General features: G+C 38.6%; 1 protein-coding gene across 2 annotated transcripts; it reads right to left on the bottom strand.

Annotated features, from left to right (window-relative positions):
- Positions 1-569: 569 nt before the first annotated feature.
- On the bottom strand, positions 570-23,519 carry LOC123871889 (gastrula zinc finger protein XlCGF57.1-like). 2 transcript variants are annotated; one of them, XM_045915930.1, is made up of 12 exons: positions 22,892-23,519; positions 22,470-22,668; positions 21,829-21,995; positions 21,150-21,343; positions 17,550-17,736; positions 5,627-5,754; positions 5,107-5,266; positions 3,835-3,986; positions 3,191-3,371; positions 2,848-2,999; positions 1,968-2,111; positions 570-1,784 (listed from the first exon to the last, which is right to left on the bottom strand). In XM_045915930.1, exons 1-11 carry the CDS (start codon positions 22,914-22,916, stop codon positions 1,977-1,979), a joined length of 1,680 nt encoding a protein of 559 aa, XP_045771886.1. In that variant the 5' UTR covers positions 22,917-23,519; the 3' UTR covers positions 570-1,784; positions 1,968-1,976. The 2 variants fall into 2 exon arrangements, with proteins under 2 accessions (XP_045771886.1, XP_045771885.1); XM_045915929.1 differs by having other exon boundaries at positions 570-2,111.
- Between the last annotated feature and the right edge of the window lie 793 nt (positions 23,520-24,312).

Genomic DNA, 24,312 nt, shown 5'->3' with positions numbered 1-24,312 from the left:
GTACTTTGTTTAAACCAAAACTGTTTAAGGTATACATACTTAAATCACAATTTAATTGTGTAACTTGTTATTAAATACTTTTAATGGTAGCTATAAGTAGTTTATTTATTTATAAATTAGGTGAAAATACAGATTAGAATAGTTATTGAGATAAGAGTTCTAACAGATCTAAAAAAATATCTTTATAAAGTCGTATCCAACGAACTCTATGGGTAATTTGATCACTGAAAACATTGAAAAGTACAACACAACACTTTGGTATAGTTAGCGACAGGTCGACATGGCAATCGGTGTATGAGGGGAGTCGAGGAGGGGGGACGTCCCGCAAACCCGCGCTTTCCCCCACCGGGATAGCACGGGGGCTGTGCAGGTGTGCGGAGCGTCCCCACCCCGATTGCCATGTCGACCTGTCGCGAATTTTACGCCTTGTCGATTGCATAGACAAAAAAATTGTTCTCTCCAATATTTTTTGTAAAATACATTAATATGCAATAGAAAACCTAGGTGCTTCCTTACTGTAAGCTTTCTTTATTAAGAGAAAATTGAAATGAAATAAAACATTTGAGAAAATCGGTGCAAAATATTTTATTTTGTACTTCATGTTACACTTTTGAACTTACAAATAAGATCACAAGAATCGCGTAGAGACAAGAGGAACTTCGAAGATAAAAACAGATAATTTTTTTGGTACAATTGCATGGCACCTTAATATATATAATTATGTACTTACAAAATCTCGAATTTCGAGGCCATGTTTCACGGTTTTGTTTGTAAAAATATCAAATACTAGCTAAATGCCCGCGATTTCGTCCACGTGTTAGATTTTTGAAATCTCGTGGGAACTCTAATTTTCATGTATAAAAGTAGCCCATGCCACTTTCCAGGTCTTTAATCATATCCATGCAAAAAATCACACCAATAGTGTATATGCCTAACCTACGCTGTGGCATTGACTTCGGGTAACCTAGTTGCGGAACGTTCGTTGACCTCTAGCGTCAGTCAGATGTTTTATTTGCTATATATTGCGAACTTTGAAAAATACTGGTTTTTAAATTTTTTTTCGTAGTTTTTATGGTATCTTATCAGTATCTAAAGTCGAAGAAGCTTTCGCTTAAAAAGGATTTTCTACAGGAAAATGTGAAACAGGCCTCACAAATTTTAACTAACTACCTACTATAAAATCGCTGACGTCATTAATTTTAAAGAAATGAGAAATATATTTTGTGACAATCGTAAAATTGTTATTATAATATTAAAACCTTACTTTCCTTCTAAGATATGTACAAATTTCAAACACAATTAAGTTAAATAATTATTATCAAAAACACTAGGAGATCATAATTAATATAACTATTAATTTAATTTGGACCCACACGTACCGATGGGAGTGTTCCCGCTCGCACACTCTTTAGCGTCTTAGCTCGGATCAATAACCATGCATGCGTGAAATTTAAAAAAATAAGATGGAAAAACATTATCGGACGCGATTTTTTTTAGATATCTACGAGTAGATAGTGCACTGAACTGTGCAAACTATCGGACGTAACCTTGAGCGCTCGGACGTCCTAGAGTTATCTCACAAGCCGCGTTCCAAACGATTCACACCAATCAGTCGCGTCTTACGGACGCGTCTAGTTTAATTAATTTTTAACTGCGAAATTTTGCTTCGTGATTTTTCACAGGCTACTTTAAGAAAAATAACAGTTGTTACATAGGAAAAGGCTATTTACTTGATTTTTCACACGCTACCTGTGAAATGGTCCACCTCTAGTAGCTGCTGAGACTTTTTTTTTAAGAATATCAGCCATGCTTATCATGACTAATACTCCCCTTTCCCCTCCAATTAAGCGTAAAGCTTGTATCAGGGGTGGGTACGACAATAGTGCAACGGGTGGGGTTTGAACCGCCGACCTTTCAGAATTCAATCCGCTCTTCAACCGTTGAGCTATCGAGGCTTAAGACTAGACTGAAAGCTGTTACTGCATAATTTCCTGCTGATGTGTGGCTTGCGGGTCGACGGTGACGGTCCGCTCGCCGCTGCCCAGAGACATCACCATCTGGTAGGGGACCTTGATCTGCAGCGGGACGCGGAGCTTCGCGTTGGACGGCGCCTGGAAATAAAAAATAATTCAATTGAATTTCTTATTCATCCACGTCACGTTGACCCAAAACCAAGGGTCAACATTTTACACCAAACACTAAAATTACAGGTTTGTAACTTTTTGAACATTTAGGTTACGTTTTGGATTTCCCCATACTATCCCAGTTAAAAAACCCGGCCAAGTGCGAGTCAGACTCGCGCAGAGGGTTCTGGACTCGGGTATTTTTTCGACCTTCTGCACAATAAATCAAAAACTATTATGCATACAAATAAATAAAAATCTGTTTTAGAATGTACAGGTAAAGCCCTTTCATATGACACCTCACTTGGCATAGTTATTTTACTTTGAAAATTGAAACACATGTTTTTTTTTTAATGTAACCAAAAAGTCACGGTTTTTGGATTTTTTCCTTTACTTGTGCTATAAGACCTAACTACCTGCCAAATTTCATGATTCTAGGTCAACGGGAAGTACCCTATAGGTTTTCTTGACAGACATGACAGATGAACAGACGGACAGACAACAAAGTGATCCTATAAGGGTTCCGCTTTTCCTCTCGAGGTACGGAACTCTAACTACAGGCTTGTAACTCATTTCGTCTCCGAGTTAGAGACTTGTGACACGCGGGCGGATGGACGGACAGACAGCAGTGACATTAATAGGGCTCCGATTATACCCTTAGGGTACGGAACCCTAATAATCCTAAGAACCATAAGTTATAGATATGTTGTAATGCGTAACTTACTCGTATAGTGATCTCGGGTTTGACTTCTTTTCTGGGTGTTTTGAGCAAGTTGATGGGGAAGAGGTCGGGGATCTCCTTGCGCGGCCGCGGCCGCGTCTTGAACTTCGCGTGCACTATCATGTGCTTCTGCAGGTGGTCTTTGCGGTAGAAACCTGCAAGACAAACTAAAGGTTTAGCGTCCCGTAACAGAATGGTAAAAAAGGGACCCTTATGGTCTTTCACTACCAAAAAAGTTATAGGTTGGTTGCTCAGGGAATACTTAACGGCCTTATTTTATACCTGCTACATATTAATGACATTTGAATGAAAACATAACACAAAACCTACATAATACAAAACTCACCTTTCCCACAGTCGGGACAGAAGCAGGACTTGATGCCGGTGTGGACGTGTAGATGAATCTTGTAGTGGTCTTTTCGCTTGAAGGGCTTAGAGCAGAACTTGCAAACGAACACGCGGCGCGGTGTGGGTATGTGGGCTTCTGATTCCACTGATATGTCAGATGTTGGCTCCTCTACAACCACCTAAAGGAATACACTAATATAAGTTAGATAAGTTAGTAAAAGTTTACTAGATAAAAACCTGACTAATACGAAAAAAATAACTAATCTACTTCCTAGCAACCAAATGAAAAAAAAGCCTAACAAGCATTTTGAAAAATAGGCAAAACTTGGTCAAGGACCAGACCAGAACAACGATACATAATATATTTTTTGTTGATCCTGGCAAAAACTCGCCCAATAAAAAGTCTGGAATTTTTAACATCAGAAAAATTTAAGTAGAAATACTAACTTATAACCATAAGATAAAAAAATATTAAGATCCAATTAGTTAAGGTTTTATACGCATACCTCACAAATTAATACATTAATATTATAATATGTAATATAGATAATATTATACAATCATTTTAGTCCAGTTTGGATATGTCTCTACCTGTTTAAAGAACAACGAAAAGTTTAGTGCTCATACTTAGTCCTTGCTTACCTCAACAAATTCAATGGGATTATTTTCTTTCTTGGCTTCCGGCGGCGGACTCTGCGGCGCTTCTTCGTAATCGCCGTTTTCGCCGTTCTCGCTGGTGTCGTAGTTTACCCACTGACAACTATGTAGCTCGAATTGCTCATTGGTCGTGAACCCTGAAATGGAAAACATGATGTTAATAAAAAAAGCTTTTCAGGGTTCCGTAACCAAAAGGTGCCTATGGGACCCTATTACTAAGTGTGGTTTTACAGTGACGTTTTCGCCAGCGCGGTTGGTAAGCGTCTCTTGAATCGTTACATAGTCGCGCGGATGGCTCGCGCTGACGGCAATTCGGTCACCGCGCTTATCACCCGCGCGCTTACCACCCGCGCGGACGGTAAGCGTCACTGTAAAACCAGCCGCCTCCGCTGTCCGTCCGTCCGTTTGTCAGCTGTATCTTGTGAATCGTAAGAGGTAGAAAGTTGACATTTTTACGACAGCAAATAATGAAAATATCAAAGGTCATGAAAAAAAAAATTGTGTTATTTTTTTGTACAATGTTACGGAACTCTTCGTGTGCGAGTCGAACTCGCATTTTACCGATTTTTAAATATGAAATAGCAAGTTAACGAGCAGGTGGATTACCTGAAACTAAGTGATTACCGCCGCCCATGAACATTTGCAGCATCAGATTCCTCAGGTGCTGCAAATGTTTGTCAATGTTTGCCAATGCGTTCTCGGCCTTTCAGGAATTTATTGATCCGCCCTTTTAATAACCTCACTTAGTGGGAACACCGCCGAAGTTGGTTCAACAGTTTGCATGTGCATGGAAAAAAAGTTCTGGTACAACAGGCTGTCGGAGTGCACCAGGCACCCAGGTGGTAAGGGGGAAATTGCTTACGGTGTCGTGCGGTGTGGTTGTAGAAAAAGGAGGGTGGGATGAGGTCAAACAGCTCCTCAGAACGCTGCCTATTATAAAGGCGAAAGAACACGCAAGGCGAACTTACATCTCTGCGGTGCTGGCTTTAATTTAATCAACGGTAACATTTATGTTAAAATTGTGTTATATATGCATAAATTTTGAAAAGGCACTCACAATATTTGTTTTATTTGTCGATTTTAGTGAAGTAAGTAAACCAGGGGTAAACTGTATTTTTGATATGACAGTTGACACATTTAAAGAAATATGGCGAGTGCGTGAAAATGTATGTATGTACTCCTAAACTCTTCTCATTGAGAGGAAGACCCGTGCTCAGTAGTGCGCCGGTAGTGTGTTGATAAGACAATGTCACATACCTTCGTTACACCGGGAGCACCAGATGGCATGCGGCTGCTTGAGGTGGACATTGGCGTGCACTTTCAAGTGCTGTTTCCTCTTGAACTTGCGATGACATATGGGACACTCGTGCGGCCTGCTCTCGTCCGACTTCTTCGGTATCAGGATGGGCATGGGCGTCTGTCGAGTTTAAACCCTGAACTTAATAATCTTTTTTTCAACAAACTTTCAATAATCAATAATCTTTTTTTAATAAACTTTTTTTTTTTGATGTCTGTTCAGGTCACGTATACACCACTATCTCTACTTTTTAGTTACCATAAAAATTTAAATAAAAACTAGCTGTTGTATGATACAAAATAAATGATGCCATAAATCCACGTGAATTTAGGTTTTTTAAAAATCCCGTGGGAATCCTTTGATTTTTCAAGACAAAGAAGAGGGAAAAAGTTACGTAGGTACATGCACCAATTTTTTTTAATTTATTCCTTTCGGATCCGAAATCTCCACCATTTTCGAAGTCGTTTATAACTGACTCACCACCACCTCAACGTCGATCTGGTCCCCCAGCAGAGCTTTGAGCTGAGAGATGCCTTCACTGCCCGCCTCGTGCGAGCGGATGTGGACTAGGTTCACGTGCACCATCATTTGGTCCTCCGTGTGGAATGCTGCGAACAATAGTGCTAATGAACATCTGACCACAAATGACTTCGTTGGCCTAAGCAGGGGTAAGCACTGTGGTCTTATTAGTGGGAGGTCCCAAGTTCGATTCCCGGGAGGGGTTTGGAATTTTAAAATTCAACCGTGGCTAGTTACCACCCTACCGGCAAAGTCGTGGCGTCAAGCAATTTAGCCTCCCGGTACGATGTCGTGTAGAAATCAAAGCCGTAAGGGTTTAATGAAAACTGCCATACTCCTTCCAGGTTAGCCCGCTTCCATCTTAAACTGCATCATCACTTACCACCAGGCGAGATTGCAGTCGAGGGCTAACTGTATTGAATACAAGATAAAGTTGAAAACTAAAACCCGACTGCGATCGTCTTAATAAACGCTAAATATTATAAAAACACTTTTTTATTAGTAAAATACTTTTTTTTAATGTAACATCCGTTAGGCCAATTTTTTTGGTATAAAATGTAGCCTATGTCACCCGGACCTTTACGACGAATCGATTGACACCTCATTCATCAAAATCGGCCCAGTAGTTTAGGCGCTACGGTGGAACACACAGAATCTGAATACAAACATACACACATACATACATACATAGACTGCTAAAATCCCTTCCTTTTGGCTTTGCCGCAGTCGGGTGAGAAAAAGACTTCAACATCTTAAGAGGAGTTTATTCGTAGTGCGCTTCATATAAATGTAAGTAGTTAGTTTGGTTCTCATTTGAATATTACTTATTAACCATTCAATCTTAACGTTTGTAGATACATTAAGAAACACTGTCCATAATATTATACCTCGATGATGTCTGTTTGTTGGTTTGTCCTTCAATCATGCCGCAACGGATCGACGTGATTTTTGCGTCATACGTCATAGTTAAAGTCGTGGACACAGGCTACTTTATATTCCAGAAAATCAAAGAATTTCCAAAGGTTTTTTAAAAACCTGAATCCACACGGTTGAAGTCGCGGGCATCAGCTAGTGGTCGATATAGTCGTATCTACCTATCGTGTGTACTGTGACCCGCATAACCGGATACACTTGGACCCCTCTTGGTCCTTTGTACGCCCCCTCCCTTTAATCCTCCCCCTAGATTGCTAAGCGCTCACTCCAAGAGTCTGATTGAGCTTTCAGGTTAACAGCGCTGTAATCCCTGTCGGAGTTAGGTCACTGTTAGAAATCTATTTGCTTTCTAGCTAATCCGTTAAGTATACAAGTACAATACCCGTTACGTTTGAACAAGGTGTTAGGTAATGTCCGTAACATACTAGCCAGCTGAGGTTAGGAGTTAGGACCGATGTGCAGATGAACCAAAAAAAAACAAGTGCTAGTCCGGCCTCGTTCATTTAAGGTTCCGTACATAATAATGAACATCATATTTTGGGTGAATTAAATATTTATCTTCCGAGCTAGAACATCGTAGCAAACCGTGAAAGAAAATTTCAAAGAATGTTCATTCGTTTTGGTCCTAGATACAAACTTTTTCATAAATCGTTGTATTCAGTATTTGTTGTTTAACTACAGTAGGTGTATGGTACATAATATACCGAAATTTCATATTCCTAACAGGTTTAGTTTTGAGATATCCTCCGACACAAAAATGGTCTAAAACTGACGACTGACGGCCCCCATTTCTGAATTTTTTGGGATAAAAAATAAAGAATATAATGTTATAATATACAATGTTATTCGTACTCTAATCTCTACTTCTCGTTTCCGTGAAAAACTTGATCATAATAATTTCTAGTTAAATTAAAGTACGAAAAGTTAAAAATCATTTTCCGTTAAAAATCGCATGTAAAATAACATGTAAAAATGATATTAATTTCATCATATTTCTTCAACCGAATTCCAAAACTAGTTCTCAGTCAGGAGCGTAGGTATATATTAAAAAAAAAATTATGCCAAATATAAATAAATATTCACTTTTAACATACAAGAACCCTTCTTGGCAGTCGATAATTGAACGTTCGAAGTGGTACACATGTTCTACAATAGCTAAACCATGAAAGGGTCGAACCACGGTCGAAAGGGTCTTGGCATATTATCCACCCCCCATTGTACACCCCCCAGCCCCTGGTACATGAATATGAGCTTAGGGTAGCTTTGTTGCTACGTGAATTATATTTCAGCCTTTAGTAAAGTAAAGCTCTTTAGAAAAGTAAAGCCAGAGAGAACTAGAGGGAGGGAGTTCTCGGTTTGTTCCTGAATTGATGATTAATCAATACTAATATTATAAACGCGAAAGTGTCTGTCTGTCTACCTGTCTGTCTGCTACCTTTTCACGGCCCAACAGTGTAACCGATTCTGACGAAATTTGGTACAGGATTAGCTTTTATCCCGGGGACGGACATAGGCTACTTTTTATCCCGGAAAATCAAACAGTTCCCATGGGATCTATAAGCCGAGTCGGGTTTTTGGTTTAATATGATAAAAAATCGGTAAAGTGCGAGACGGACTCGCACACAAACGGTTCCGTACCATTAACACTTTCAATTTTTTAATTTTTATGGCGGCCATTTTGAAATGTTTATTATTCATTGTTATAGCAGCAATAGAAATACGCATTCTGTGAACGATTTTCGAGATACAGCCCGCTGACATTCAGACAGCCAGATGGATTTAGTTATAGGTCCCTGTTGGCACCCTTCGGGTACGAAACCCTAAAAAGGCAGGAATAACTAATACTTATTTGATGTAGGGGACGTGGGAACACTAACGAACTCTTTGGATGCCCCAGCAGCGTTTACCGTTGAGCGGCAAAAGGGGGGAATAATCCGAAAGGTCGCAAGCACCCCTTGAGCTATAATATTGTCGTACTCTAGAACAAGCTTCAGTAGGTACGACTTATAGTATAGGTATATTTTTATACAAATAGCAAACAAGTATATTATATGCTTACTGATCCGCCCGGTTTTGCTCGGATGAACTTTCATATATACATACACATACATTATATAGTAAAGTAGTTACCATTCGGTGACAAAATTATAAAAATCGGTTCAGTAGTTTCAGTGCCTATCGATTACAAACAAATCTTTCCTCTTTATAGGGTAATAGCAACCCGCTCCGGCTTCGCACGGGTAGCTTATTACAATTTCCATAGGGATCTCTAATTAAACAAAAATACTATCACTTTAAAGATAAATCTATGATAAAATTGCTCCAAATATTTCATGATAGGTACATTGAAATAGTATGTATTTGATATTGATTTTAAAACTCGTTCAGCGTTCACGGTCCGTATTGCCTTCCTTTCTCCTGTTTTTGATTTGAAAGCCACTTTTCTGGGAACATCAATTTCTAATAACAATTCAAACTTTTTTGCCCTCACCCTCCAAGGGTACAAACCCTTGGACAGGTAATTTTTTTTTTTCAGTACAATATTATATGTATGTATTTATTTTTATAACGGACTGTAGGGTGGGTTTTTGTTGTGTCCCATTTTTTTGGCCAACTTAAGTACTCGTTATAAATCTTATTTTTTAACCCCCGACCTAAAAAGAGGGGTGTTATAAGTTTGACGTGTGTATCTGTGTATCTGTCTGTGGCATCGTAGCTCCTAAACTAATGAACCGATTTAAAAGTTTTTGTTTTTGTTTGAAAGGTGGCTTGATCGAGAGTGTTCTTAGCTATAATCCAAGAAAATCGGTTCAGCCGTTTGAAAGTTATCAGCTCTTTTCTAGTTATAGTAACCTTCACTTGTCGGGGGTGTTATAAATTTTTAATTTACACTTGTTGACAAATAATTTTATTTGAGCTGTGTGGAATCTCTAAAAATATAGATTGGAGCCAAATCATCAGTCCAATTAAAGAAAAAATAAATAAAAGTAAAACAATTAAAACGTATCTAAATCTAAACAGGGCTTCTCAAAGTGGGCGGCGCTGCCCACCAGTTGGTACTATTGGTTGGTATGTTACCTAATATTGAGTATAATTTATTCGAGCATTAAATATTGGTTTGAGAACGCTTATGTTAATCTGTAGTCATAAAAACTATTTTCATCATATTGTATTTTTATTTTTATCTGTCTGCTAACCTGCACTTGGCCAGCGTGGTCGACTATCGCTAAATCCCTCTTTTGCTGAGAGAAGAGCCATTCTCAATAATGAGCTGATGGGATAATGCTCACTATATCAAAGCAGAAATAGTATATTAATGGCCTTTATTTGGTAAACATATTATTATAGTTTTAAAATCTACACAAAATATACTTAATTACCCACATCTCAGTCGGTCGGTCGGTAATTACCTAGTTTAATATACCTAAATGAAACTGACAATAATAAAATTTAATTTATCTAATAACTAGCTACCCGTCCCGGCTTCGCACGGTTAGCTTATTACAATTTTCGTGGGGATCTCTAGTTTTTGAAAATAAAATATAGCCTATGTTACGCAGGAATAATGTAGCTTTCTACTGGTAAAAGAATTTTTAAAATCGGTTCAGCAGTTCCAGAGATAATTTCCTACAAACAAACTTACAAACTTTACTTCTTTATAATAATATAATATTAGTATAGAAGTATAGATAAACATAAAACTATCAGAAGCAAGCAAAGCATAGAGACCTTTTGTAATTTTTTAACCTTTTTGGTTTTAATAATAAATTAGTGGGCAGCGAGCTCGGAGGTTTGGAAACCTATGCAACAAGCTAAAACTCGATGAAGCATACAGATTCTACCAAAGCCAACAATATTCAACACTAGCTGTGCCCGCGACTTCGTTCGCATAGAATAGTGACTTTTCGGGCAGCATAATGTTCGCCGTGATTCTTTAAATTGACATAACTTTTTTATTTATGAACCGATTGACATGAAATAAACACTAAATGTTAAGCGAAGCTTACTACAATATATTAGTGAAAACCGTATCTAAATCGAATAAGCCGTTTCTGATATTAGCGTGCACAAACACACAGACAAACAGTCAAAAAAAAATTAATTACAATTTCGGGTTCGGCATCGATATAATAACAACCCCTGCTACTTTTTTTTTATATATTTCCATTGTACAGACACCACTTTTCTACAATTTTATTATATGTAAATAATAGATGATCGATATAAAATACTAGCCGCTCGTATTTCGCTCGTCAGCTCAAATATCTAGCGAGCAGGCGACCTTCGCAAGCCCTCCCCTACTTTGTGGCGATCCCCATGGGTCACAGCGAGGGGGAAAATGGAGGGGACCGGCTGGGTCGATCGAGGGCTTGGGATTGAATTTATTTTTATATTAGGGGGATTTCAAGTTGACGGTTAGAAGGTGGGGGACTTTTTTTTACGGACGAGGTATAATTTGAACCGATTTCAAAAATGGTGAAGGTTATCCCTACTTATCTATATGTGCTTACTAATATTATAAATGCGAAAGTTGTCTGTCTGTCTGCCAGCTTTTCGCGGCCCATTCGTCTCACCGATTTTAACGAAAGTTTGCATGTCGGCGATGGATATAAGCTACTTTTGTCCTTGAAAATCAAAGAGTTCTACGAATTTTTTGAATTGATCAGGATATACTTAAAGACCAGGATAGTGACTTTAGTTTATCCCGGAAAAAGAGTCCCCACGGGATGGGACTTAATTCCACGCGGACGAAGTCAGGGGCATCATCTAGTTATTTATAAAATCTGATGTTACGGTAGTATTATTAATTCAATGGTCACTAGTCTACCGAGATTTTTGGATCGATTTGCGTAAAAATCATTCATTTATACGATGGACTTAGTGCGCTAAAGTTAGAATAAATCATGTTTCAATACAATCGTTGATTTATGTTTTATTTAAGTTAAAAGCTCCTAAGCTTGAACTTTTGAATGTTAACAAATTTTCAAGGTCTTATTAGCATTTCGACTTATACCGATCGTTATTATTGAGGCTTGTTCATATACTACCTATCCTTGGCACCATATTATTCGCACAGCCACCGCTTAGATATATGTCTTTATTTAAAGAGGAACCCTTTCTATTAATGACTTGATGGTAAGGGTTTTCTTGGGATAGTAATGCCATAGGATTTCTTGTCCTTTTCTATAATATTATAGGTTTAGAAGTTAGTTTATTTTATGTACGACCAAGGCAAAGGAGCCTACGCATCGCTTTCCACCAACAAGCTCAGTCTGTACTTGCATTATCAAAGTGTCTTATATAGTGTAAACTTGAGCGTTGGCCATGTCTGAACTGTATGATCGTTAAATTGTGCCCAGGGGGCCTGCATAGTTATGAGCAGCCGGCTAGGCGTAGGTACTATCTAGGTCATAGGGTCGGCCTGTTGACTCGTGGGCCTAGGTAAGCTCGTTCTACTGAACAATACTATCTGCGAAATTTTACCACGCTATTTTTCCTGCAAAATTCTGTATTAACATGCGAATTGTATGAAGCTATTCGCGCGTATTTTTTTTCGCGCGTGCTTGCGGCTACATATAATTTCTGTCACATAATTCTGAAATAATCGCGCGGTGAAATTCAATCAATACCGGCTAAGCGTTAGTTCTGTATTTCTAGACTGCTAACAAAACTTAAGCAAGGGTATACATGCTGTTTCTAAACTGTATGATTGTTAAACTAGGCTAATGGTAATCCCTGGGAGGCCTAGCTCTAGTATTGAGCACCTGGCGCAGGTGTAAAGGTCGTAGCGAGGCTATAGGCCCAGCGTGACGATTTGTGGGCTTAAGAAGTAGAAATATTTTTTATTCAAATACCTACTTTTGAATAGTCCAATGCATCTAACACTGGTTCAGAATGCCTTTCCTAACTAGAAGAACCAGCAAGAAACTCGGTGGTAGCTTTTTTCAAAGATAAGCTCTAATGAATAATGTCTGTTATAGTAAAACTTAAGCAAGGATATACAGGCTATTTGTGTACTGTACGGTTGTTAAACTATGTAAATAGTGATACCCGGGAGTCCTTGCTAGTTATGAATAGCCGGCGTAGGTGTATAGGTCCGATATCTAGGTCGTAGCGAGAGCCTGTCGACTTGTGGGCTTAATCTCTATAGAATTCGTCTACTTTAGGTTTCTGAACTGTATGATTAATAAACTGTGCTAATAATGATACCCGGGAGGCCTAGCTAGTTATGAGCAGCGTAGGTGTACCTATAGGTCGATATCTAGGTCGTAACAAGGGGATGGGCCAACCTGTCGACTTGTGAGCCTAAACTCTAATGAATACGTCTCCTTTGTTGTTTAAATACCCTACACTGTTAAATATTACAGGTTGAATTAAACACTTAAGTGCTAAACAACTTCTTGCAGCTATATCGGAAACGAGAGCTGAACGTTCATTCACAAGAATGAGTTATAGATTTTATTACCACCGCCACCAGAGGAACCGCCGATTCGTTGCCGGTCTTTTAGGAATTTGTTGGTCCGCCCCATGAATAATCCCATTTTGTAATCTAGTGGGAACGCCGCCGATGGGAGTTGATTCCACAGTTTGCATGTTGCGTGGAAAAAAGGATCTGGCACAACGGGCGGTCGAAGTGCACCAATTTCATCCTCACCAGCTGGGTGGTGGTGAGGGTGAAATTGCTTACAGTAGCGTAATTAGTGACATGGGCATTATGGGCAAAACGGGTTGCACGTTGCAACCCGCAATTGTTTTTTTAGCAACCGTGTCTAGTACGTAGTACCTACTACTAACTAACTACTACTTTTAAGTGTGGAAACCAGCCCAGAGCGAAGAAGTAGTAGGTATTACTAGATAGGTTTTACGTAGGTTAATTACTTATAAGTACATCGTATAGTTCGTCAGTATAAACGTTTATACCTAACCTTTAAACGTGAAAGGATGCTAAATTCCTTTAGAGACCTTCTCTCGACCCACCCAGTAGGTAAGTAGAGGTATTCTGAAATGTCATCCCTTGGGAGATCAAAGGATAAGGGGGGTGAGGGGCCTACGGATGCCAGACTGAGCCTTGGAATTTGTATTACTAGGTCTTCTTCCCCCATCGTAACTTACTACATATAGACAGTAAACAAGGGTTTGCTTTGCTTATGACATTATGAAACTTAATCTTCGGAATTCAGATCCTCGTAGTTGTTTTTTTTTATATGTAATAAAACTCGAAATATAATTGTTATTCTTAATAGAATATTTCGATCCTTACTTACTTTGATACAAACTTACATTGATCTTAGGGCGCCTTCAAAGTCGAAAAAGTGCCGCGCATATAAATAAAAACTCGCGATTGCAGCGCTACACCTGTACTTTGCGGCAAAAAAGGCGCCCATAAGTTGAAATCTACATATAGAGCGCACTTGGACTTTGCTTAAAGTTTCAGTTAAAAAAGTGTCAATAAATAAATAAAACGAGACAGATTTATGCCAGTGGTATAACGCTGTCTCGTTTTAACAGTGTTTTAAGAGGGCTCTCTCCGTCACTCGTTTCCACTCGTTTCATACAATCGTAGTTCCAATTTCATTTGAATATTAAGCAACCTAAGTCCATGAAATTTTGCAGACATATTCTAGAAACTAATATCTATGTCTGTGGTTTTCCAGATTTCTGTTAAAATATTCGGTTTCAAAGTTACGCGGTCTTAAAATTTTCATACAAATCTTGGAGCCCCTGTCATTTTAAAACTACATATTTTTAGAAAAATCTAAAACACCACAGACACAGATATTAGTTTCTAGAATATGTCTGCAAAATTTCATGGACTTTGGTTGCTTAGTATTCAAATGAAATTGGAACTACGATTGTATGAAACGAGTGAAAACGAGTGACGGAGAGAGCCCTGTTAAGTCTGAGTAAAGTCAAAGAGCGGTCTATAGATTTCAACTTTAGTGTCGACGAAAATGGAGAACGCGCACACATTAAACAAACCTCTTCTTTTCACAATTTAGTACCTAGCCAACATTGTACGTGACATTTTGACTTTTAGCAAAGTTACCCAACTGATCCTCATTGCGCAAGAGTCGCGGCCTTGTTTGTATGTCGCGGGTTCGAATACCGGTTAGTAATGCAACACTGATTTTCATTTCATGGGTACATAGGTATACCTATTATGTATTGCAAACTTGTACGAGTGCTCAAAAGTACCTATTCTCGGAATTCGAAGTCAATTTTGAATAAAAATATTGATTTTGGATAATATTTAAGGTCCCGTACCCGAAGGACGTCAACGACACCCTATTACTAAGGCCTCGCTGTCCGTCCGTCCGTCCGTCTGTCTGTCAGTGGGCTGTATCTCGTGAACCGTAATAGGTACACAGTTGAAATTTTCACAGAATGTGTAGGTATTTCTATTGCTGCTATAACAAAAAATAATAAAATAAACATTTCAAAATGACCGCCTAAAAATCAAAAAATTGTACAGTTATTTCTTTTACGATGATGCGGAACTCTTCATGTTGACACATAGAGCTACAAGTGTAAATTAAAAATTTATAGCACCCCGGACAAGTTAAGGTTATAGTAACTAGAAAAAACTGATAACTTTCAAACGGCTGAACCGATTTTCTTGGATTATAGCGCAGAACACTCTCGATCAAGCCACCTTTCAAACAAAAAAAAAAACTAAATTAAAATCGGTTCATTAGTTTAGGAGCTACGATACAACAGACAGATACACGGATACACACGTCAAATTTACAACACCCCTCTTTTTTTGTCGGGGGTTAAAAATGGCGAGTGAGATCTCAAAATGTACGCACTATAGCAAAAGAATATACAAAGACGCGGGCAAATGAAGGTTAGAAAAAAAAGGAAAATCTAATTCTGGGCGCTATTTTTAGTAAGCAACTTTTTTTGCGCGAGTTTTTGAGACAAAGTTTTTGTAAGCCTCCCAAAAATGTCTTGAGGCGGGCTAAGGCTTCTGCCCCTTTGTTGAGTCTTGGGGAAGGGAGTTTTTTGTGATATCTACACAGCGAAGGACGAACTACGTAAGGGTGGGTATTATCGTTGGGAAATGGTAAAGCTCTGTATCAGGCCCGTTTATCTTATCGCACCTATTGTTACATATATTTAAATCATATAAAATAAATAAAAACTGAGTTACCTACTAATATATCAAAGTAAAGTTCAAATGTATAAGTATAGAAATGTGAGATTTTGCATGTAGGTTTTATCTATAATTCGTGGGAGCTTGAGTTATAGATAAGAAAGGATTTTGAGAAATAAATCGCGGGAAAAAGCAAATAGTAGCTTTCTTGCAAAAAGGATCAGCCTTGCTGTCCAGCGTGAACATGTAGCCAGTATTCTTGGCATCATTTCACGTGGGCATGATTTGTACAGTAATTAGATAAGACTGGCTTTAAATTTTATTGTAACACTAGATGATGCCCGCAACTACGTCCGCGTGGATTTATGGTTTTAAAAGTCCCGTGGGAACTCTTTACTTATCCGGGGTAAAAAGTTATTTAAGTCAATTTCTAGGACGCAAGTGCAAGCAAAGACGCTGTGTACCATATAAATCGGTTAAACGGGTAGACCTTTAAGAATCTCGTAGAACACTTTGATTCCGCGATAAAAAGTAGCCTATAACCGTCCCCAGGATGTAAGCTAACTCTGTTTCCATCGAAATTGGTTAAACTGTTGGGCCGTGAAAAGCTAGCAGACAGACACACTTTCGTATTTGTAATATTAGTTTGGATTATCAAATCTTGTTGAAGTAATATTAATAGCAGAACATTAGCGACCTTGTTGGTAACTCGCAAGTAGTGGGTCTGATACCGGTTTGCGCAACGCTGCCTCTCGCCTAATGGGGGGAAGGGTCAGGCCGGCGAGGTGAGCTTACGACCTTACGGCTATATTTGAGCGACGTACTTATATATACATACGAGTTACTTTCCACTGCAAAGCAGCGGCTTATTAAATGTTTTTTTTAAATACCATTACAATTTACAAGTTAGCCCTTAACTGCGATCTCACCTGGTGGTAAGTGATGAAAGCCTACGATGGAAGCGGGCTAACTTTAAATGGATATGGCAGTTACTGTAGGGGAAATAACATTATGCAGATGCCAGCGTTTCGCCAAGTTGGCTTTCTGTTGAAATGATCTGGTGGAGTCAATTGATCCCCGCTCGCCGCGTGCACTTAAATGTCTCGTAAATTTTTTTTGCCACTAAGGCTCCATGACGCCACGGTCTCCACAGCAAACGGAACCAAAATACAACTCTGGATGAGAGAGGCATACTTTACATACTCACGAGGTATACTAGAAATACATAGAACGCTGTAGAGCGATTCAGCGAGTCTCTAACAGAATTTTTTTTTCTCTCTCGTCTGGCTTTACAAAGATTAGCCAATGTCAAATTTGTAGTTAGTTGAACTATACAAGTATGGACCCCCATCTGTGCCGGCGCTCGCCGACATACGCACGGCACCCCCTTAGAGCACTTTCCAGTCAGTTTTAACAAAAAAAAAACACTCGAAAAAAGGCAGAGCACGCCCGCCAGCTAACACCGACACAGACAAAGTCAACAGAAATTACACGTAAGAAAGACAGAGAAAGATGACTCACTTTTTGATGATTCTTCTCATGCGTCCATCTGTGTATCTTGTTTATCATTTGGAAGAAGAATAGTACAAATTCAGCCAATCACAACACAGGCTATAGAGCGAAATAGCGAAACTCTAACAGGAATTACACGTAAGAAAGACAAAGAAAGATGACCCACCATTCCCGCACTGTTCGCATTTGACCTCCTTCTTCTTATGCGTCCAGCTGTTTATCTTGTTTTGCAAATGGAACAAGAATACCACAAATTCAGCCAATCATAACACAGGCTGTAGAGTGAAATAGCGAATCTCTAACAGGAATTACACGTAAGAAAGACAGAGAAAGATGACTCACCTTTCCCGCACTGTCCGCATATGACCTCCTTCTTCTTATGCGTCCAGCTGTGTATCTTGAGATGGTCTTTTCTCTTGTAACTTTTTCCACACTCGGTGCACAAGTGCGGTCTTGAACTGTCAAACACTCCGAGATCCTTGGGAAAGTCCTGCGAGTAGTCCATTGAGGAGTCATTTCTCTCATCCATCTGAAAGAGAAGAGAGTCTTAATAACTAAGCTCTTGTTTTTACATGACTGCTGGAAAAAATTAGTGTAATGTATTCAGGGTTCATGTATGTATGTAGGTATGTAAGTTTCTTTATTCCACCGTAACTTCTAAATGCCTGAACAGATTTGGAGGTCGTTAGAATTTATATATATCGAGTGATACTGGCTATAATATTTTTGGAAAAAATAGCATGGCGGCTGTATAGCGCCATTTTTAAATGTGTTTTTTCTTTGGCAGGGCAGTCGTTTTTTTGATTTGTTTATTGTGACTTGATATGGATATCTATGGTACTTTATTCGACTTATTTCAGGCTGACGGTTCCAAGTTCCAATTCAATTCTCGTTGTCCCCGTTACCCGTGTCTCCGTTAACGGGGACAATGGGAATTGAATTGGAACTTGGAACGAAGACGTTACGAAGCAAGTCGGGAAATCTAAGTTTCTAGACCCAGCGTTTTGAGTTGTACGTTAACCTAATTTCTGAATGCTTGTATATACCAGATACCTATTACGAAACGCCCACCAGAGTCAGACAAAACAGGAGTAATTTTGTATAACAGTATTTCATAATCTGGCGACTTACTTAATGAGAACTGCATTCGAGGAACTGGCCTCCTACCTACATTAGACCGTATACAACAGTGTGTAGAACAGGTCGTAGTTATAATAACCGGTATTGAGGACTTAGCGTGCTCACCGAGGCACGAAGGGGGAAACATCTGGGGGAGAAGCACCTATCTACCTACGTACCTACTCAAAATACGAATAATTTAGTTGCGCTGAAGTGGAGCAACCCTTTACAAACAATCTTCAAGTACCTACCTAATCCTTAAAATTCTTGGTCTTAGAACCCAAGAAGTTGAATGATGATAGTCCAGTCTAAGTAAAATTTTACCTAACGTAGCCCGCAAATACTTAAGTCTCAAAAGTATTTTGAGAAAACAATCATCATCATCATCAACTCATATCGTCGCCAGGTCACTACTGAGAACTGGTCTCCTCTCAGAATGAGAAGACTTGAACGAGAAACAGGAGAGCCAGTAGTTCTAGTATGCTTACGCTGTGGTACCTACTTAGTACGTACTATTATGAGAGAGATAAGATTTACTTACGCGATAAAAAGAGAGGCGTTTATTAAATTTTGGGCCGCAGCGCAGTACGACCTGAATTGCGCTTTATTGCGTCGTAACAAGAATCGCTATTTACTTAACCGTATTTGCGGAGTGATGCTTCTGTAACTGGAATGGAATGAACTTTAGAATCGCTATTCGTTGAACTTCATGAAAAATTTTGCGATTATATACCTACCCAAGTCCCTGATTCTTGCCTGAAATTGGTCAAGCGCACCTATATTTTTGCCAGATAAATAGTTAGGTATATAAGAGAAACCTTTGCCGGTATGATATTCTATATAAACTTGGGTAACTATGTCAGCAGGCTTCTCTAGCCCGAGGGGAAAGGGTGGGTCTTCCCCCTTTCCCCCTTTGGAACCATTTTGGTCCGACCCGTGTTCGGGTAGAATTCTCCACATATTCCAGTCGAATCAGGATAAAAAAGGTTAAAAAAAAGCTTGGAAAGGATAAAATAGGTAGGGTACATTTAGAATTAGAAGGATGATACTTCATATGAACTAGCTGACCTTTCCCGGTTTTGCGCGAGTGGAAGTTTTAAAAATCGGTCAGGGGGTGAGATTTCCAAAAAATCCTTAAACACGTATATGTACTTCTCCATTTTATACGGATATAACGGCGAAAAATGACGGCGTTTCATACCAACTTTCATTTACTGTTTAACCCTCTTAGGGATGCGATTTTCAAAAATCGTTAAAGCCATATGATGAGTATTTCATTCAAATGCACTTATCAAAAATCTACCAAAAATATTTGCTACTTGAGAGCCTCGGCCTATTTAAAATCAGTTAAACACAGTTATAATGTGACTAATGCGAAAGTTAGCTACATTTTCACGGCCCATTTTGATGAAATTTTGTACAGATATAGCTTGCATCATGGAGACGTGGGCTACTTTTTATCGCGAAAAATCAAAGTCCCATCATCGAGTTCCCAGGGATTTTTAAAAAACATTTTACGCGGACGAAGACGCGGGCTTTGTCTAGTCACTTTATAATTAAGGCATATTATGCAGTATAATTTGAGACATGGTCGCTAACTAGCAGTGTTGGAAGACCCCAATAAGTGGGCAGACGACATCAAACGAGACGCAGGGAGCTGCTGGATTCAGGCGGCGCAAGATCGTGGCTTGTGAAAGTCCCCACAAAAGACCTAAATCCAGCAGTCCATCTATCGGTTGATGATGATGATGATAAGCAGAATGAGGACAATAGCGTCATGAAAGGAACTGCCTGTGGTGCCTATTTCCTGCCTTTCATAACAATGATAATAATATGTTGTTACGTTAATTTCTACAATTATAGAACACAATAGAACAATAGTCTATATCTGCATTCTGCAGCTTAATACTAGTTTGCTAAAATCTTGTGTCGTGTATAAAAGCGTTTTCACACAAGTAGTAGGTATAGTTAAAAAAAAAAACCGGTCAAGTGCGTGTCGACCTCGCACACGAAGGGTTCCGTGCCATCAAACAAGAGATAACATTTTTTTTCCTCTTTTTTAATTTCCTTGGCGTCAATAGAAAAATTTCAACTCTCTACTTGTTACGATCCATGAGATACAGCCCGCTGACAGACAGACAGACCGTACATAGGGTCCGTTGGCACCCCTCGGGTATGGAACCTTAAGAATAAAGTAAGTAGATTGAGTAGATTAAATTCGTCAAGCAATCACTGCTAAAAGGCCATGACATTGTTTGAAAGTCACTTTCAAATATCCTTAATATGATAAGCGGATTTTGTACAATCTAAGAATAATTTTGTACTTTTATGAAGTGTGAAGAGGATTTATATGAGACTTGCTGACATTCAGACTCAATTAAGTAATTTTTTAAAATTCCGATACATTAGCCCTTGACTGCGATCTTACCTGGTGATAAAGCCGGCTAAGTTGGAAGGAGTATGGCAGCTTCATTAACCCCTTAACCTTCATTAATCCTGTGATACTCTACGCGGTACCGCAACCCTAAATCGCTTGGCAGCATAGCTCTACGGGTAGGATGGTATCTAGCCATGGCCGAATCTTCCCATCAGATAAAAATTATTAAAGCATTTTGTGGGATTCATTTTTGATTGAATTTTTGTGCTTGGGAGCTCGGGTACATTTTTCATACTATGAAAGGCCGCCCACTGTAGACGACATTGTACGAGTAGCCGGGAGCCGATTCAGGCAGCCCAAGAAAGTACTTACAAGAGACCTATGTCCAGCAGTGACCGTCTATGGGTTGGCGATGATGATGATGATGACAATGATGATACACTTACCTCCATGGAAGTGTCACAATGGACCCCACTTTGCACACTGGCGATGATTGGCTGGATGTCATCAAAGTCCTCCATTTCCTGCTTGAACTCCATCTCCGATTCGGTGAGGTTGATGTTGTTCTGGTCCATGAACTGGAGGATGTACTTGTTGTGGGTTTGGAGGTGCTTCTGGAGATGGTCCTTCCGGTAGAATGCTAGAGAGACGCCCCAATTAAACCAACTAATTTCTCTAACCATACTCTATCCACTGAAAGAAGTCAGTATAGCTGCCTCTCTGTTACATAATCCCATACCAATGATAGAGACAAAAATCTCTGTAGGAGTTTGCTAATTTAAGTCACCAACCAATCACAAACATGTTTTTAACATAAGTTAAAAACAGTAACACTATATAAAGTTTGGAAATACTATGTTTTTTGCAACAAAAGTTTGAATATCTTTAATTTTTTCAATTTTGCAATTGAATGATAGGTTTAATCATGCTTGATATAAAGCAATGATGTCTAGATAAAGCACTTTTTTTTCCTATTTCTATTTACCATTGCCTAAAACACAGAAGGTAATCAAGCATATATATAACGAAAATTGATTACTTAAATGGATTTGTTATCTTATAAGACAAATACAAGCTAGTTTATACCTAGTCTTAAAATAGGTTATAATAATGCAAGCAACTTACACTTATCACAAAGTGAGCAGCATAATGCCTTGTCTCCTTTATGTATTGAGCTATGTATGTTAAGGTGCTCCTTTCTCTTGAATGCCTTGCCACAGTCCGGGCAGATGTGCGGACGGTATTCTGTATGCTCTTGCATGTGTCTATCTAGGTGCTCTTTGCGTTTTAGACTGAAACAAAGTTTCTTGTCATAGTGTGTCCAAAAAAACATGTAGAAAGTGTCTTCGACTATAAACTGTTAAGTATAAACTAAATTAAGTCAATGGATTGATTCTAAGTTCATGTATAAGATTGGGTTAGTATAATATTACATATTAACTATCCTCATAGGCTAGATTGTAATTTTAGTAGAGTACTGCTGTCAGTACTTTATGATAAATAAAAAAAATAGTGTTTGCAAAACAATACTGTTGTACAACCATTCAGCTAATCAATTTAGTGTTCCAATATGATGCTGCGAACAAATTGAAGATGGCTATGCATTTAATGACACTACCACACACTTTCCAAGTTAGCCCGCTTCTTATCTAAGACTGCATCATCACTTACCACTAGGTCTAATCGTAGTCAAGGGCTAAATTGTATTATAATAAATAAATAAAAACAGAAAATTAAAAAAAAAACACCTAAGTCATAAGCCTTACCCGGTGCCACAAACAATACACAGATATCTATATGTATGGTAATGCGAGTACAGATGTAGTTCTAACTTCTCCTTTTCATCGTACTGTGCAGAACATTCCATACATGTGAACTGTTTCACTCCCTCCTTAGTGGTTATGGTTGCCAACTTTCCCTTCGCTATTAAGGCCTTTTTTAACATCAACTCCATGGAGTCTGGATCTGGTTTGAGTAAAAATAGGAATTTTATTACGAAACACTAGTTTTTTTTTAAAGTAAAAAATTCTTTAGTATCGTTGTCATTTAAAACTCCTTGAAACGATAATGCGACATTGAATAGAGAAAACACAAAATAAATACATTTTATTGTAGGTAGAAAAATACATTAGTAACTTTTATTTGACTGTAAAAATTCATTTTTATCATGTTTTCAATTTTCAATTACCTTCTACTTGATCTTCCAGGGACATCGAAGTAACCTTATTTGGAATACTTTTAAAACTTTCTCAAAACAGAAACAAAAAAATTACGAGGTCACAAAGTTTCCCACACTTGCGCGGCGCGTTATTGAAGTAAAAAAAGAACTTGAAATAGCAAATCCCTTCCCCTACCGTTCGCAACCGCCAAAGGCTCCCCTCCGAATAGGGTGACTACCCTTTGTCTACCCTTACTACCCCTACGGAGGGCGGGGAACCCCACTTTAGTCGGTTTAGGAGGGTGGGCTAAATTTTGCCACAACATCGATTCAAAATCTACCTGAATTCTAAACGAACCAGCTTAAAGCGCACAGACATTTCATAACAATATTTACGCACAATATTGAATTTTTAAAGCGAAAGTTTTTTGATATTTTTACACTAGTACACTTTTAGTTTTTAGGCGCGAAAAAGTTCACTGTGTCCATTTCATGTGTTGAAATGTCCTAACAACGTCGTTTGTATTTCACACGCATGTTTTTCACTATAATTAGGCGATAGAAAAGTCCTTGTTTAATCACAATTTTAATACCAAACAAAACAAAAACGCTACTGTAGGAAAACGTCATTCGCCCCCTCAAACAATTTCAATTTGAAAAGTTGAATGATTTTGTCATTGAAATTGAATGAATGAGACATGGGAGTTGCTTGATGACACATGACACTGACAGTTTCATTATTCCATTCATTCAGAGAACGTTCCGTTCATTAATTAAAAGTAAAAGAAGTTTGTTGACGGCCACAAGTTTCATATTTTAGTAAAAAATTCTTGCCTTGAAAGTGTGAAAAATATCATGCCTCTAGTTTTTGAGACACACACTAACTATTCAGGACCAATTTTTAATGGAAGTATCAAGTTTGCTTTCGGTAACTGAAGTAGATAACCTAACCTAAGTTCTAACTTAACTAGTTAGCTATGCAGAGAAAGAAATCTGATCAGAAATCACTCCGACTCTACGTAGTTTGTCTGAACTCTGACCTATCAGTCTACTACTCCAAGTCTCCAACTCCTACCTAAGTCCTAGAGTAGTAATTTAGTAAAGAGCAAAACCAAAAGCTTGCGGAGGCATTATTATTAGTCTTGTATTGATTGAATGAAGCGAAAATTATCATTAGCGAACCGTTAGCATTATGCATTAATTATGGAACTTAAAGGCTAATGGAAACGCCCCACTAAGAGAGTAGTATATTCCTTGCGCCCCACGCTTGTGGCAAACAACAAGCACTGGCAAATGTGTGTATAGTTGTTTGCGTATGCTTGCCAACGCTTTGGAGCGTTCCGATTAGCAGGCAAACCATCTGTGGTGTTTACCGATGCTTGCTGTTTGTCAAAAGCATAGAGCGTGTCCATAAAAACTTCACTAGTGGCAAGAAACTTGCTTTTACTAAA

The sequence above is a fragment of the Maniola jurtina genome, chromosome 14 (genome assembly GCF_905333055.1).
Source record: "Maniola jurtina chromosome 14, ilManJurt1.1, whole genome shotgun sequence".
Classification (NCBI taxonomy): domain Eukaryota; kingdom Metazoa; phylum Arthropoda; class Insecta; order Lepidoptera; family Nymphalidae; genus Maniola; species Maniola jurtina.
This window is presented reverse-complemented; position numbering and strand designations above follow the sequence as displayed.

What these genes read in the sequence shown, in the direction of transcription:
- LOC123871889 (XM_045915929.1), bottom strand. Translation starts at nt 22,916, where the DNA reads ATGTCCCTGGAAGATCAAGTAGAAG. An exon ending in TGTATTGTTTGTGGCACCGG is followed by an intron (nt 21,996 to 22,469) that starts GTAAGGCTTATG and finishes ACTTTGTTTCAG; the next exon opens with TCTAAAACGCAAAGAGCACC. An exon ending in ATGCGGACAGTGCGGGAAAG is followed by an intron (nt 5,755 to 17,549) that starts GTGAGTCATCTT and finishes TATTGTTCGCAG; the next exon opens with CATTCCACACGGAGGACCAA.